Consider the following 17,597-nt stretch of genomic DNA (forward strand, 5'->3'; position numbering starts at 1 on the left):
TGGGAAAATTAATGAAAGTAACAATAATAATTAAAGGGTTCCTTTTCTACAAAGTTGTCTTATGTATTTTTTAACAGGTTCCAACAAGTTATTTGTGTAGGGCGCTGGGCTAATCGGCAGATTACTCAGCCAGCACGTAGTTTAGAATTCGAAATAAAAGACAATATTTGTTTCTACGGATTTGTATATATCTAAAGTCGGAACAAGCTCTGCAAGTAAATTTGGAACCATTTGAATTTTAAACATTATATCTTTAACCTGTTATAAATGAATACAAATATTGAGTTTTGTAAAATATCCTGTTCAAGCGTAGAAAATTATAAATAAGTTTGCTTGAAACTTTATTAGTTTCTTTACCCGATCGTGTTTCACACTTGGCTGAGACTCCAATGAATGTATGAATGTATTTTCGTTCAAATGACTGCAGACAGATTTTGGATTTGGTTCAAGAGTAATTTCTCATTTTATTTTCATACCGCTGGCAATTTCTAAAATTGCATAACAAATTATCGATTCGGTTAAGGAATAAAATTTTAACAGGCTTGCGTAACACCTTGATCTAAATCAGCTTAAAGGGAATATATAACTGAATGTACAATTTCACACATCAGACGGAAACTATTTGCTAAAAGCAAATCTCCACTTCCGCAAAAAGTTGATATATAAAGCAGATTGTCTACATGAATGCATCAGTTTTCTGCGGCCTTTTTGTGGACGACTATATATATATATAAAATGAAAGTCATATTGGCAACATTGCTAATCTCCATTCTGGTCCATCAAGGGATCTGTTACGATAATGATGTGAGTTCGACTGCCCAACTAACCTGTAGATTGTCTTAAGTGTGTTTGCCGTCTTGCAGGAATTCGTGTCGCTTGCGCCGGTAAGAAGACGCAATTCCAGTGGTTGCTTCAAGATCGTTAGGCCCTTGATCGATTTTACGATCAAAATGCAGAACCGATTCGATGAGCAGGGCTATGCGTTCGAGACGAGTGCCCACAAGGCGTTGGCGAAAATTACGCTATTGGTAAATGAGAGGTTTGAGAAGCTCGAAAATCAGAAAGAACCAGCTAATGAAAAAAACAATACGAGCCGGGAAGTTTATTTTCTTGAAGACGAATATAAGAACAACTGGTTTGGAGCAGCCCATGTATGTCGATCGCTGGGCGGGCATTTGGCCGATTTGAAAAATGAGGAGGATTTCAATGCAATAACTGAAAAAATCGACTCTATCACGGGAAACTCCACTGCAGCAAAGCACGGATTTTGGCTCGATATCAATGACCTTAGCAAGGAGGGCCAATACCAATCGTTAACCTCTGGCAAGGAAGCGGCGTTCACGAAGTGGGATGAAAATGAACCCGATAACAAGGACTACGACGAAGATTGCGTCGAAATTCGCAAACGTGAGGATGAGTCTGGTTATTTTATGTATGACATTCAATGTGAGAAGAATAACTATTTCGTCTGCGAGATACCCGACGAGTAAAGAAAATGAGTGAATGTATCTAAAAATATGCACAATAAATAGTTTTTGCTTATTTCATCCACAATCTTAAATCTTAAATCTTGTTCAGTCCTACCAAAGTTCGCAGTTCTTCGCCGTCAAACGGCTGATCTCCACTTAGTCTCAAGTTCCCATTGCATTACCGGAAAATGTATCTATTACGTTCTTATTGGACATTTTAAATATTTGCTATTGTGGAAAGGGGAGGAGGTATCCAAAAATTGAAATACGCTTGATCTGTGTATGCCTTGCGACAAGATCTAGATCTTATTCGATTCTTATCTGTTATCCATTTTAATCGATTTTCGATTCTTATCGTCTTTCGATTCTTATCGATATTTCATTCTAATCGATTGCTTGTAAGCGGACAAGGTATCGATGATTTTAAAAGAACTCGTACAACACGGCAACTAAGAGGACCTTCGGACGGATGATCAAACGGACGGATGATCAAACGGACATGGCTAGATCGACTCGGCTATGGATGACGAACAAAAATTGCCGAAAATGCTTCCTTCTGCCTAAAATGGATAAGAACAGCAATGAAGACCGTCTATGAAAGGGATTGCTCGAAGTGGGAGATCGAGTTCGAGTCTTGGCAGCGAAAAAAAAATACCAAAAATAAAAATGCATTTTTTATATAAATATTAATCAATCTAATTAAAAAAACTCGGCTGATAACGCCGAAGAGATCTAGTTAATACATGTATATCACTATATATATCCTGATTTTATGATTTATCTTGTGCTCTGCATATATGCATAATGAATTTGATTTATATTAAATTCTTATTTGTTGCTGCCAATGCAATACACTTACCCAGTCAGCCCAACAAGTTTCTCTAGACTTCTTTAAAAGCCCAGCCCATGGGACACTTGATATATGTTATGCATTCTGACGTGATGCTCATGAGGGCATGCCACATGCAACAAAAGCAAGAACCTTCAATGCGGCTGCCAGTGGCAGGGCCAAAAGCTTGCCAATGACCATCAACAGCTGTGATTGGGAATGGAGCGAGCTTCAAATGAGACGAGGCAACCCACAACACGTTCCGTATTCCGTTCCGTATTCTGTTCTGTTCTGTCCTGTTCTGGCTTCGACCGCAAACCGAACAATGTCCGAGTCAATTTCGCAGATTCATAAAAATGAATGAATGCACAGCGAGCGTTGAGTAGGAATCCAAGGCAATCCCTTAAATCGTCGGATTGGCGCTGGCATTGGAAATGGGAAATCAAGTTTTCTGAAATTGACTCTCAAGTGACGGAACGAACAGCTGGACTGGACAGGACCGAGTGGTGTTGGTGTATGGGCTCATGGGCTGAGGCTATGGGAAGCGACCATTAAAATGAATTGCACTGCACTTTGTGCCATCAACAGAATCAACTCCCGGACAGCGAATGATGCAGCATAGGAATGACTTAAAATACAAAATAAAATAAACTAAAAGCGCAGACATAAAAGAAACAAGAAGAAAAACTTAACTGCAAAGTGCCGAAGATTAAATACCCTTGCAGACACTTAGCAAATACGGGAGTACTCAAATATTTGACTAAATGTAAAGTTTTTCATGGATTTAGGTGTTAACTATTAAACCAACTTTTGAAAGCACTCTCAATACCAAACGCCTGGGACTCGAGCCCGGATCTTTGCTGTCCGATCTAGAATATCATTTTAAGGCTGCGGGGACACATTTGGTATCAAAATTATAATGACCTCTGGAAGGGTAGACGAAATGAGCAGAAGAGGCAACAACGAATTGGAAATGCGAAACGAAACGAAGCCGCGCCGCGTCGCGCCGCAGCCAAAAGAATCGGATTCCGTATCCAGCCAAACAGAACAGAACATTGCACGCCATTTCAATAAAAGTGAATTGCCCAACGACGACGACGAGGACGATGGCGATGGCGATGGCGACGACGACAGAAACTTTAGACTGATGCTGATGCTGATGTTGGCAAAGTATCCGCACAGGACCCCGGCTAACCGGCAGCTAGCAGCCAGCAGCCGTAAAAGTTGAGTTAGTTCAAGTCTGGAATTCCGGAAGTGAGCTGCGCTGCGCTGTTGACATGACTGACGACGACGACGACGACGACGACGGAGACGGAGACGGAGTCGATGAAGGCGTCGCGTCCTTTTCTCGACTGGGGCGTGCTGAAACTTTGTGCGGCTCCATCTCGCCCCTCGCCCCTCTCTCTCTATTCTTCTCTAGCTGTCTCGCTCTTTCCCGGCGACTGTCTCAGAGTTGATCTGCGAGTCGACTCCTTGCCGGCCACTCGGTCTCGTTAGTCGTAAAAGCAAAGTATCTACATCAAGCGCGCACGACAATAACTTCAAATGAGCATTTTAATAAATTTTTCAAATAATCACTTGAAAAGTGGAAAACTCTCTGCACCAGTCACTGTCTCTGTCGCTGTCTCTGTCTCTTTCTCAGTCTCCAGCTGCCATGCGCTTGGTTTATGCATCCAGTTATTCCCAGTCCGACTCAGTCTCAGATCCGTTGCCTGTTCCGGCAACTCGCTGCAATTCAACTTAATGTTTGCTTAAGGAATTAGTTGCAACTTGGCAGCGAGCATCGCATCAACTATGGAATATGGGCTTGGATATATATGGATATGTTTATGTATGTGTATACGTGAGGACGTCGTCACTGTGGAGTCTGAGCAAGTTATGATTGGTTATGGCTGAAACGTAATTGGATGGCCAGATTTGGATCTGTCGAGGCTAATGGCATTCCGACAGTAATCCTCTGAGTCAGACGATAATAAATACAGCTAGCTGGAGCAAAGGCATTGCTATGCAGGAAAATTTCATGCAAGAATGTTCTTCTTGAAGGAACTTATTTCGATTTCGAGCTCTTCCACTATTAGCTATATACCAACATTGCAGTGAATGATTTATAATATTTAAAACTCATTTTTTGTGTGTAAGCACTTGCTGTTTTTGGAAACATTTAGAAGAATGTGATCGATTTTGTACTACAAAGAAGACCAATTTGTTTAATCATTCATAAAAACTAGCAACTGAACAAAAATTGGAGAAATTGTCAAATTTCAGCACAACTGGCAATTTAGTAGCCACCATGAATAACCATTTTAATAATCTAATTAAATAAAATTATTTTAAGCAGTTTATTTAGAATATCTTTTTTCCAATTACTTACAAACAAGCGATTGCCGTTGGCATATCCTAAAATCCCTAAAAACCCCAAAACAAAAGTTAATCAAAGGACTATATTAATGTATTTTAGTTTATTTATTTATATTGTATTTCTTGGCTGGCGGGAGAGCTGCAAATAACATGTGCCGCATGTTGTGTCCGCTTGCTGCAGCATGCTAGTATATATCTTTTGTTGATTCTGTTTATTTTTTTTCGGCAGGACGATTGCACTTTTTGGTGGCATAGCCGCAGGCTTGATTTGCGAGTGCATTGCATACTTTGTGGCGGGTGGCAGGTCCAGTTGCAGTCCTGCCATATGTGCCACAGATGTGTGCGTGCGTGTGTGTGTGTATCCTTTTGCGCAATATAGCCGAGAATGTCCAGCACTTAATGAGTTATTTTTGGTTACTTATTTTGCACTTGCTGCAATCGCTTTTCGCTTGGAATTTTTAATTAATGCAAAATGCGCGCTTCCCCAATTTTCATTTGCAGCGCTTTTTCTGCTGCATTTCTTGCCACTCGCCCCGAGTCCAAACTATTTCGGGAATACTATAAGCAGGAAGGGGTGTAAATTGCATGACATTTTCATATGAGCAAGTAAATTACGAATCCATTGCAATGAGTCCTGAGGCGTGTTTCCGTTTATTGTTTTCAGCATTTTTAATTAGCCGATTTTTTGGGATGCGGGCATAAAATGTTTAGAAATTGCATGCATTTGTATTATATGTTATTTTATATTGTGCTGTATCTTAGGTAGCAGAAAATGATTGGTAACAAACCTTAATATGTACCCTGTTCCTATTAAAAATACCTATAAACAGGGAATTCTGCAGTTGTGTAATTCTATATTTAAAAAAGAAAGCGGGTGCATCTTTGAATTTTTAGGGAAGACGTTCTAATAACGTATGCAGAACAAACTATTAACTTTTTGTTTGACAATGCCTCCCAATTCTTTTACATCGATTAATGTCGATTTATATCTATAGTCTTTTCTTTTGATGAAAATAACTTGGAGAGCAGAATATTTTGCCATTGAAGAAGATCTTTGAAAAATTTCATAATTGGGAAAAAGAAAAGCCGCGCAGTGTCGGGTAACACCAGCCGCCATATTTATTGGATCACGTGTGTAGAAACAGAGACTTTAAAGAATAAATGCATTAAAGAGGCATAGAAAATTGTAAGACCTTGAAAGTCGGCACAGTCTGATAAAAATGAGGAAAATATTCAACGACCTTGCGTAATATGTGACCTTATCTAATGGTCCCCCTGAAATTATGATTCCACACATACTACACAGATTGCGACCATTTCACGCTATCGAATACTTCCGGATAAAGAATATATAAGGCAGTTTATTTAACCGGATGATTCAGTTTTCTGCCGGTCCGTCTGTAGAAGAAAGCAAAAATATATATTGTGAAATATGAAGGTGATCTTTGTTGGCCTTCTAATCACGTTCCTGGCAGCACAAGGCAGCAGCGATGCAACCTCTGTAAGTTTACTTCCCCAATTCTAAGAGATAGTTTTAAACCTGTGCGCGGTGTTGCAGGATTCTGTCGAGGAGATTCAGCCGAGAGCTCTCAGGGAAGGCGAATGCTTTGGACTCGTGAAGCCTCTGTTGGAGCATGCGATATCGATGCACAAGTGGAAACCGAATAAATATGAGCTCAATAAGCTGAACAATGTGGAAACACTGTTGAACGAAAGGTTTGACACTTTCGAACAAAATTTGGCTAAGAAAAAATTGCGACCTGCGGACACAGCTCCATTTAAGCAAGTTGGAGCCAAATACTATTATATTGAGCACAATTTGAAACTGGACTGGTACGGAGCGTTGCATAAATGCCACAGCCTGGACGGACATCTAGCCAGTCTGCACAGCGATACTGAGCTGGATACACTCAAGACCAAGTTGACCAAAGACAATTATTGGGTGGATGTCAATGATCTTGCTTTGGAGGGCAGATTTCAATCGATCACCACTGGCCTGAACGCAACCTATCTGAAGTGGGGCACCGGCGAGCCAAATGACGAATATAGTCACGATGATTGCGTCGGATTGCGCAAGAGATTTTCATACGACATGAACGATGCCGATTGCGAGGATGCATACAACTTTATTTGCGAGAAAGAGTTCGAATCGTAAGCAATGACTTGTTTCGTAAATATGTTCGATACTTATAAATAAATATGCATGTCTCAGTGTTTGAGTGTTTATTTAAACAAGGGAAGTCGAAAATTAAGCTCGAGTATAAGATCTTTCAGTTTCAGATAACTAATCAACTTGAATCTTGATCATAATTTTTTTATGATAATATTATACCTTCTACAAAGGTATAAAGCCTCTAAGCTATTATAATCCTGTCATGCAATATAGAAGGAGACATATCCAACGCTATAAAGTATATATATTCTGAATCAGCATTAACAGCCAAGTTGATATAGCCATGTCCATCTGTCCGTCTGTCTGATTCTATGCAAACTAGTCTCCCAGCTTAAAAGTTATTGTATTTAAACCTTGTATAGGTTCGTCTTTCTGTTGTACATATGTCGAAACAGGCGTGATCGGACAGTTGTATCTAGATATCTTGACCAACATATAAACCAAATCTGATCAACATCGGACTATATCAAATAGCTGCCATAGAAGCAATCAGTCCAAAAATAGGTTCTTGCATGGCAAAATATTCTGTTCTCCCAGATATTTTCATCAAACTCAGCATTTACGAGCTTCACTAATGTCTACAAGAGTATTAAATAAGATATCATATTTTATGCATTCGAAAGCTTCCCAGGGCAAACATCTCTTTTCGGGACATTGTCGAAAGGTCCTGTTTCTTCTACATAAACTCTTTTCTTACCCTTGTAGAGGGTCTAATTTTTGGTCGCATAGAAGAAGACGTCTCTGACACCATCAAAAATATTTTTCAAAAGTTCCGTAAGCTGAGTCGATATGATCATGGCCTTCCGTCCGTCTATCTTTTGCCATGCTAAAAAACGTCGTAAAATGTTCTTTGGACATGTGCCTAGGCAGGATAATACCTATGTGCTTTCATAGCCAGATGGAATACTTTGAATGCTCATAAAAGTAAACAAGATTAAAATAGATTTGGCTCACAGCGTACAACTAATCCGAAGCTTGAGCACATTTTTGCACATTAAGAACTTGAAGCTCGCTGCGGCATTAATAGGAATGCAGTGCGAAGATGGGGCATGCCCCTTGAGGCAAGCAGCGTGTGTGTGTGTGTGTGTGTGTGAAGAGTACAAGTGCAAGGGTGACATTTAACGGTAATTTCCGGCGAAGATACTTGCGTAGCATCAAGTTTTGGGCTGCCAGCCAGATAAGCGGCAAAAGGCAAACGCGCAATGTTGAAAGGTGTTGGGCACTTCCCTAATTACACATGGCATAAATGTGCAGCCACGCCCCCCGTAACTAATTTCACATGCAACACAGGACGAGCCATCAAAATCCAGCTAATGTCGCACAAGCGAACAACAACTTGGGAACTGAAAAGACGGCACAAGACTTACGTACCAATTACATGAAAGTTGGCCAAGAAATGGGAAACTGGCTGAGGCTGTGGATAAGGGGTTATGGCTATTGGGCTTGGCGTGGTTGTGCTGGGGGGGGGCTGGCAAAAGTTGAGCACATCCTTGTGACTGACACCGGAAGCAGTCGCTGCACTGGTGACTAACACCCGCGGCACAAAACTTACCCGCCCAGAACAAGGCAGAGCCCAAGACAAGACACGACACGACAAGCAAGAGAGAGACTGTCATAAATATTTATACGAGTTTTGGGAACAACAATGCCAGCGCAACAACATTGACTGCGACGGGTGGCATTCGCCCAGACTTTGGCCAAAAACCCAAGCAACAGCCCACTCCCCAGCACACACATGCGATTGTCTAAGACATGCGAGAGGGAGAGAGAGAGAGAGAGAACGTGGCACCTTCGCATGCAGCTGACAATGAGCAGCAGGATACATTTGCACCTGCCGCAGCTCGCATTCCCCATGCACACCCGCCCGCGCATCCGCAGCCGCAACATGTTTGCTCAGCATCTTGGGCTTCCTGCCAGTTGTCCTTTGCTATTGCATTCCCCAGCCGCCGTCTCGCCGCGCTCCTAATGGATGGCGTGCAAAAGTTGACACAACACCAAAGCCAAACAGCTTCTTTGCCGCGTGCAGCTGCTGCTCGACTGATTCCTGGAGACGCCCCAGTTGGTCTTTGAAGGCAACCCACCATTCGCTTCCCAGATCCGCCTCACCCACACCCATTGAATGCAGAACAAAAGGGCAAAGTTTTCGTCGCCGGGCGTGAAACGTTTCGTCAACTAATCGCAACGAAGCTTCGCTGCATCGGAACCACCATCCGCATCAGCATCCGCATCCGCATTCGCATCCGTATTGAAAGGCGGCGCCTCAATGCAGGGCGTGTTTAGATTTTAAATGCTCTGCTTCAGTTTAAACTTCAGTAGATCTTGGGCTTCTTAAAGGCCGCATCTTTGCATATTTTGTAATCAAATGGAAGTGTTCACTTTTGAATTGTATTATTAGAAAATGCCCTTTACTCTATTTTTTGTGTAAGACTTAAAGGAAAGTCTATCCTGGCAATGTGCAAAACTTAATTGGCCAAGATATCTTGAGAAATAGCAAAGTTCTCTATTAAACTCATTTACTTAAACATTCTGCCTTTAGAGAAAAATATCATATTGTATGCCGATTTCGATTGGATTTTGCTTATATATCATGCTAAGACTTGTATTCTGGCTATATAGCTATATATGATTTAGTAATACAATTAAGATAATATTCTTCTTGGATCGATGCTTTCATGGTAAGCCCAAATTTGATCAAAAAGCTTGAAAAAGAAGAATTTAACTTCCGTCCCGTCGTTCATATGTTGGCTATATAGCTAGCTAATAGATATATTCTACCGATTCCGACATATATACACTGCCTGCAACAAATAAACGGACCTATGCTTAATAATTAGATAACATTAAGGCACAAACTTATCGATTATCAAAAGTAGCAATTGTTTTGATAATATTAATACGTAATATATGGATGCATGCATATGCGCATATAGATATTCTTCAAGTTTCACCTGACACCTGCGCAAATTGGCTCAGCGCACAATTTAATTTAATTTACGCTAATGTCCTTGGGGCCTGTGCCGTGAAAATATATCTGACAACAGCAGAGGCAAAAAGGAATTAGCGGGACAGACGGCGAGTTAAAGCTGAAGAAGTTCTTCGAGCTGGAGAAATCGCTGAGAACTGCGTTGAGAAGGTGTCCATGGCCGGGCGGGGCAGGGCAGGGCGGTTCACGCAGCTCTGTAAAATGCAGCTGAGCAAATAAAAGTTAATGTTATAACTGAAAATACAAGGCGAAAGGAACGAACCGGGCGAAAGATAATTTTGTTGCTGTTCCCGTTGCTGTTGCATCTAATTCGCTTTGCTTTTCTTTTTAGCATTATGTTGTTGCTGGCGGCACCATTATCCCAGTGAATGGCAGCAGCAGCAACATCAGCAACAACAACAATTTACGGCAAACTCCTGCAGGTGAAATGGCATCCTTTTGTCAACGTCTCAAACGGCTGGCAAACGCCTTGGACAAACGTTGACTCCCCAGCCGTGCTCCTCGCAGCACGCCCGTCATCCTGTTGTCGTTGTCATCCTCGTTGCTATTCAAACTCCATACAAAGTGACATTTCACATATCAACGCCGTCGCCGTCGACGAGGATGTTGCTCCTGCTGCTGCTGCTGCTGTTGCCGCCCACGCGACGGCATCATTAGAAATGCATGACAATGTCGCCAACACCAGCACAGGCCACGCCCAGCCGCCCCTTTCGTGCCATTGAGCCCACTATTCCTTATAGCCATATCTCTGCTGTTGCTTTTCCTGGCATTGTTGCCGTTAAGAGGAATTTAGATTAAAGATTGAAACTTTGTTAATGTCGCGCGTTATTAAGAAGAATCTTTTTCAAGAGCCAACGCCGCATAAATTCCAAATGAACAACGGAAATTAACATTTTCAATATTTATGCGCATAGATACTCTTCCATTAACTAACTTTTATTTGGCAAAATTAATAACATTAACATTTCTATTGCACAAATCGCTTACTGACTCAATGGCAATTGCAATTACATTATGACTGTAAAGCCTTTTTAAGTCGAAATAGTAGATCTAGCTTTATTCATCTGCTTTCTACAATCCATTTGTTCTATTCTCTTTATTATTCTGTGTATATTTGAATTTGTTTTACTTAACCTAGCGCGTATAACCCGGCCTTGTCCGTGTCCAAGTTTCTTGCTTCAAATTCTGAAAATAACTTTTTTGTCCATTTCGCACCCGTCTTAAACTTAAATCTACCCGCAATTCCTTGAGTTACACAAATTAAAATATATTAATGTTATATAATCCCTACTCTATATTTTCTGATAACACATATCTTTTCTGTTGTAGCCATTTTCTTCAAAATGGCAAATAAATTGATCAACAATTGAAACAAAATTAAACCCAATTTAAGGTTTTATATCGAAAAAAAATAAATAAAATGCTATAAAATAGTTGGGATAAACTAGTTTAATCTACTCTAAAAAGCAATACACATAATTATTTTCCTACTGTCATTTTTTCTATATATTCATATCGCATATCACAAGCACAGCTGTTTAGTTCTTCTTGCCAAATCCTGTTTCAATTCCGCGTGCTCTTTAAACAAATGCAAATAAGGAGTCCCGAATGTTGGGCTCTTTTTAAAGTCGACGACGACGACGACGACTCTCAGCTGTTTCGATTAATTAGCATCCGTAATTGATGTGCACAAAAGTTTTGCCAACGAGTTTGCATTTGGTTTGTGGGCCGACGACGACTACTGTGTTCCTTTTTGGTGTGGACGTGGCCCAGGTCCGTCCAGGTTTGTGTCCCTGTGCCGAACGTGCCGACTGTCTGACGGGACGGCCTGGGCGAATGGGACGTGACTCTGGTGCGAATTACTTTTGCTTTGATTTAATGTAATTAAACAATTTTCTAATAAAATGCAAAACATAAAAAATAAAAGCCAACAATGTGACGTAGAGCGTCACACAGATTTCTCCCACCTCTGCCGACTCTATTTTTCAATTATAGACCGACTCTAAAATCAATCTTTAAATTTTCATTTTAGATACTCACTTAAACTGCACGAAATGAGCCACGCTTCGGTGGAACGTCAATTTCGTTGCCAACACGAGGACTGCTCGTATGCGGGTCTTACGCCCGAGGCCCTCAAAACCCATCTAATATCCCATGCCAAGGGCAGTCACAAGTGTGAACACGAAAACTGCAACTATGTGGGCAAAAGTGAGCTGCACTTGAAGAGGTGAGTGAGAAGGCCTTAAATATATAGATAAGTTATATATTATTACATACATATTAGGATTTATACTTCATTCAGTATTTATATTACACTAGAGGGTATACCCCGGCCTTGCCCGTGGTACGTATAAAATAAAGAAACAAAGAGCCAAAACTCGTGAAAATCAGAATAGATTTGAACGAGTGGGAAATTTCGACCTGGACAAAGGTCATAGGATATTTGAGGGTACCATTTCCACATGAATTTTTATTTTTAGTAGATCTAGTTGCCAAATTGATTTAGAGGCCAAACCACGAACAAAAAGCCAAACGTTTTGAATATAAGATGAGATTTGACCGAGTTATCGGGATGGGAAATTTTAACCTCTGCCTATATAGAATACTAGCAAGAAATAATGTATAGATTCTATACAAATCTTATATTAGTGAGCTTATATGAAACAAAAAATTTAATAATACAAGTATTTTATACGTAGGCATATAAGTATTATGTATATATATATATGTGTGTGTGGGCATGTGTGTGCATGCATGGTTTTATGTATTTATGATTGTATGTATGCGTGCATGGTTGTTCTCTAATAACAAACGCAGACCAAGCTTATTTGTAGCTGTGCTGCATATTTAAATAAAACGTATTATACCAAGTGCTCTACTCCTCGATTCTCATAAATTCAAGTAGGCCCTGCAGGTTTTGATGTATGATATGTATGTTTGTAGGTATGTAGGTAAATAGGTATGTATGCATGTATGTGTGTAGGTATGTATGTATGTATGTGTGTATATATGTATGTATGTTTGCATAAATACAAACCAACATGCATACATGTATATTCAAAATATGCAGACCTGCACACAAACATATACATAAGTATATACGAATGCATATGTTTTTATATGCAAAAATGCATTCACACATACATGCATGCATATATGTGTATATATGTACATATATATGTATGTATGCATGTACATATATATGTATGTTTGCATTTTTACATGCATGTGCATATATAGAAAAGAAACATGCATGCATATATGTACAAACATGCACACTTATATATCCAAACTTAAGACATGACACTAAAGTGAGTAGAGCGTAATTTTTTTGAGGCAAGTTTGACATGTATTTTAGCATGCATGTTAGCTCAAGCTGCTTCTTAAAAGCTGCCAAGCACTTGTATTATTTTTTCTGTGGATTTACAATCGAATAGATTTGCACTCTTACAACGAAATATATTTGAATTTCAATCTGCCGCACACAAAATTCCATATCCAACCATTTCTTACCGATCGAAACGGCAACTTTTACAATCCGCTTTATCGTCCAGTCGCCGACAATGTACTATTATATGAGAATAGGCTGCAGAATTTATGCGCTTATTCGGAAACGTTCTCAAATAATCAAAAGGTAATAATAAATCGACTACGTACCAATCGAGCTCAATTCCCATTCAAGCGATACTCGACAGGGCGAGGTCGAGGCCTATTCCTGATGTCATGTCGGAGCGCTATTACTAATCTACAAAATGCTAATCTGGATTTACCGATGAAGTCAAATACAATTGCCAAGCGCACAAAATAAACGAGCGACATTTTCTACACGAATTTGAATTTCTCAAAAGAAAAAAACAAAAAACAGAAAAACAAACAGCAAATGGAAATGGTAATAAAAAGGAGCAACAAGAGCAAAATGTCATCCATAATTGCAGACTTTGAATTGCAATTGCATAAATTGATGAGAGCAACAACAACAATAACAACTGCAGCGGCAGCGACCAGCAGCAGCAGCAGCAGCAACCACTGAAAGGAGCTGCTGACTGGGCAGTGCCAATCGCAGTCAAAGAGCTGCGGAGCAGGCAGTCGAACGGATCGGATCGAGAGTCGACCGAGTCGTACCACAAAATCGTGACTTATCGATCGCCTTTGATATGCACATTGAATTCTTGTAATATTTCCAGTGCGCTCTCCACTGGCCCCAAAGATACGCGACGTGAATGGCTATTTGGAAATGAAGCGGCAGCAGCTGCTGCTGCCCAACCGCCCCACCCGCCCCTGCCACTACAACGCCTGCCCCTGCTCCCCCGCATGGATGCAGCGACAGCGTCGATCTGCATCCGAATGGCGCAACGTTCGCGGACTTTGGGCCAATCGCCGGCATTGGCATTGCCACTGCCACTGCCACCGTTGCCTGCCACTGTGCAGCTGTCCGCCCCACTGCATCACACACACACACACACATACACACACTCATATAGTTACTGCAACTGGGAGCTGTATAAATGGGTATTCGTCTGGCAGCATTGCGACGCATCGCTGCGATCGCTTTGATGGGGGACAACTTTTGCGTCTTTTGTTGCTGTTGCACAGAATTTGAATATTTAATATCGAATAGCTGGATAGTTATGCGAAGTGCACTTCTATACTTAACTATTTATATTGTATTATGCAGAAGAACTTTCGAAAAAGTTCTAAATGCTCGTTGGGGATCTGTTGCCGAAAGACGACTCTTTGGAACACGTTCTGACATCCAATTTTATAGCGTAACAAAGAAGAATTCTTTCTTTATTCCACAAATTGAGTGTGGAAAAAATGTCGAAATAATTGAAAAATAGAAGTACAATTTAAACCTTGTATTCAAGTAATAAATCTTAATTACATTTATTATACTAATAGTATTCTTATATATAACTTAACTGTCAGTCGAGATCAAGAAGTTATCCTAAATGAAAAGAGAACGGCTTGTCCAAGAACTCAAACGTTGGCCAAAACGCTTATTTATATTTATTGAGATTTTTTTAACGAGGTAAAATACCTTTCGATTTATTTGAAGACTTAATTCTGATAGTAAACAGAATTATTATTTTGTTTTTATTTTATAAATGTATAGTTAAAAATTAAAATTTATATGCAGCCGAGGAAAGCTTGAAAATTATTTTGACAAATCGAAAAATAGAAACATTTATGTACAGTTTAATAAAAAAACCTTACGATAAATAATTGTTATCGTATTACACAAATTGTAGAATAATCCCCCGATTCGCAGAAAATGGCTGGAACTTCTTATTTTCTCTTGTTTTGGAAAAATCTAGACAAATCTTGACTTGAGAATGGAATATGAGTGAAGAGCAAACAATCACTGGATGATCTTTAAACGCATTTCAGCAAAACTATTTCTCGGATCACGAAAAATCCACTAAAACGGGTGGAAAAAGCATGGGAAATCTAATTTGAATTGCAGGCTTTTATCTTTCAAGCAGCTGAAGTCAATAAGAGAACAAGAGAATACAGACAAATCTTTGACACCTAGAGGTTAGGGGGGGTAGTCTTGAGTTGCTTCCGCCCAATTTGGGGGATTGTCCGAAACGCCACAACTGAGCTCATTAAAAATGTTTTGTTCTGTAGGTTAAGTTGTCAGGCATGCATAAATCCCACAAGAGTCGACTAAAACACACACAGACACAGTTGTGATGCGCTTAACTGGCAGTCGAGATCTTCAATTAGCTATCAAAAGAAAGAAAAGAGCGGGGTTGTCCAGGAATTCAAAGGCTGGCCAAAACGCGTCCAGTTTCGGCCTCGTTTCGGACGTTCGATGGGTTGTCGGCATTGCCGGACGCCGCTCAAAGCGACGCCTGAGAAGACGCACCGAGGGCAGGGAGCGGGAGCGGTTGGAGGAGGAGAAGGAGGAGGAGTAGGAGTTGGAGGTGGTGGAGGTAACTCCTACAACTTGCTGCCAAGCACGAAGCTGCAACTGCAACAGCGGCAACATTACTTGCCGCTAATTAAGCCTACCGACTGCGCATGAGCCGCGCTAGGGTTGCCATCGCCCACGTCCCCACCCCCGCCTACGTTGCCGCCGTTCTCTGTAGCTGTGCCTGAGATTTCACACAGATTCCAATTCGGCGACCACGCAGAACATTGGCAATTAATTGTGAGTCCTCGGTTTGGACAGTAGCTGATAAGTGGAGTGGACAACAACACCAGCAACAAATGAGCGTCAGCCGCAGGCCTCGATCCCGCTTCTGGGCACAGGGGAGTCGACTACAGCTCGAAAAGCCCGAACCGGCATCGGGTCGTAATTGAAGGCGCGTAACTGTGTGCACCCTTCAGTCGTGTATGCCAGACACTTCGGTCGGGCATATGGGTTCAAAGATCAGCGAGAGGCTTTACCAAAATATATTCTACTTTTCTAAAGCTCTGAAATGGATGACACTGCGGAAAGTACAATCTAGAGTTCGGGACAGGAAAGGGTCTTTGATAGGGTAAATGGAGGTCTACAAATGGTAAAAGGATTTTGACGCAGAAAGTATTAAGTAAAGTTTTGGCCATAAAAAAGCATTTGAAATATTAAAGATTTGTTTTTTACAATAGATAGAAACGAAAATCTATATACGGTACTTATTATATCAGCGGGATGATTAATTTGGACACATATTTTAAATACCAAAAGAGATCTTACTTACTCAAGACTTTAAATTAAATTTACAAAAAGTGCTAGCTAAAGTTCTGTCCATAAAAATAAATTTTTAATATATAGATGGGTTTTTTTACACTAGAAAAGGAAGTTCTACATAAAGTATATGTGTATGTTACGACGAAGTGTTGATTCGATGTCCGAGTTGTTCAGAAAAATTGGGTTCTGTTTTTCCGTTTTTACCCTAGAAAAATGCACCAGTTATAGTTATATATATTTATGCATATCTAACTATCCCTTGAATAAACATTCTTAATATATTTGAATATTTTATATATCCCATTGACCACAGCGTCCAGAGCCTAACCCTGCGAACGACGATTTCCGAATGCGCTTTGCCGCTGTTTACAAAACTGATCTCGATCTGAGGGTATTGGGTCTTGGTGTTGGCTACTGGTGCCGGTGCCAGTCCCGGTGCCTGTCCCGGTGCCTGTCCCGGTGCCGGTGCCGGTAAAGATCGGTGGCGTTCTTTTGCTTTGGCCAAAGTCGTTGCCAACTTACTCGTATTTTGTATTTTGATTTCGAGCGTGCGATTCGAATGCGAAATTAGCAATTAGTTGCTGGCTGCGTTGCTGGGGGACAGCCGCCACTGGAATTTAACGTCTAATCAAGCTGAAGATTTTAAATATGGCTTTGCAGTGCGAATACTTAACAGTTTTCTCTACTCCCTCTTTTTTTGCAGGCATCTCAAGTCGCATGTAGCCGGGCCAGAGCTGGGCGAGGGTGGCAAATGGTTCTCGTGCGATCAGTGCGAGTTCAGGGCGCGCATCAAGGGTCATCTGAGCCGGCACATGCGTCGCCACACCGGGGAGAAGCCCCATCAGTGCCCCCACTGCGACTTCCAGTGCAGCAGCTTGGACAACCTACGCAAGCACATCGTCAAGACGGGCAAACATCCGGGCAAGTTTATCTACGAGTGTTCGGCTTGTGCCGATCCCTTCAAGAGCAACAGCTTCAAGGAATATCAAATGCATTTGACAACGCACAAGAAATCAATTCCATAAGGCACTTGGAACTCTTCACAATATGGTAAGCAATCTGAAGACATAAATAATTTAATTTACAAAGTAAAAAGCTGCTACTTTGCA

At 40.9% G+C, this 17,597-nt stretch overlaps 3 protein-coding genes across 6 annotated transcripts in view; all 3 read left to right on the forward strand.

The window, feature by feature from the left end:
* LOC135428571 (zinc finger protein 814) overlaps positions 1-17,597 on the forward strand; it is a 240,866-nt gene that overhangs the window by 178,571 nt on the left and 44,698 nt on the right. For all 4 annotated transcript variants that reach the window (XR_010436279.1, XR_010436280.1, XR_010436281.1 and 1 more), the window contains 2 exons: positions 11,845-12,039; positions 17,192-17,538. Coding sequence is in view for 1 of the 4 variants with exons in the window: in XM_064682645.1 (XP_064538715.1) it covers positions 11,845-12,039; positions 17,192-17,513 (517 nt within the window). In the remaining 3 variants the exon portion in view is untranslated. The remainder of the gene's footprint in view (positions 1-11,844; positions 12,040-17,191; positions 17,539-17,597) is intronic.
* LOC135428222 (C-type lectin 37Db-like) lies at positions 650-1,561 on the forward strand. The gene is made up of 2 exons (XM_064682070.1): positions 650-804; positions 864-1,561. Exons 1-2 carry the CDS (start codon positions 685-687, stop codon positions 1,488-1,490), a joined length of 747 nt encoding a protein of 248 aa, XP_064538140.1. The 5' UTR covers positions 650-684; the 3' UTR covers positions 1,491-1,561.
* LOC135428201 (C-type lectin 37Db-like) lies at positions 6,027-6,870 on the forward strand. Its single transcript, XM_064682048.1, has 2 exons — positions 6,027-6,157; positions 6,215-6,870. The coding sequence occupies exons 1-2, from the start codon at positions 6,089-6,091 to the stop codon at positions 6,809-6,811; spliced, it is 666 nt and encodes a 221-aa protein (XP_064538118.1). The 5' UTR covers positions 6,027-6,088; the 3' UTR covers positions 6,812-6,870.

The sequence above is a fragment of the Drosophila montana genome, unplaced genomic scaffold (genome assembly GCF_035044405.1).
Source record: "Drosophila montana isolate Dmon_TW-CO22-7 unplaced genomic scaffold, ASM3504440v1 contig_1408_1, whole genome shotgun sequence".
NCBI lineage: Eukaryota > Metazoa > Arthropoda > Insecta > Diptera > Drosophilidae > Drosophila > Drosophila montana.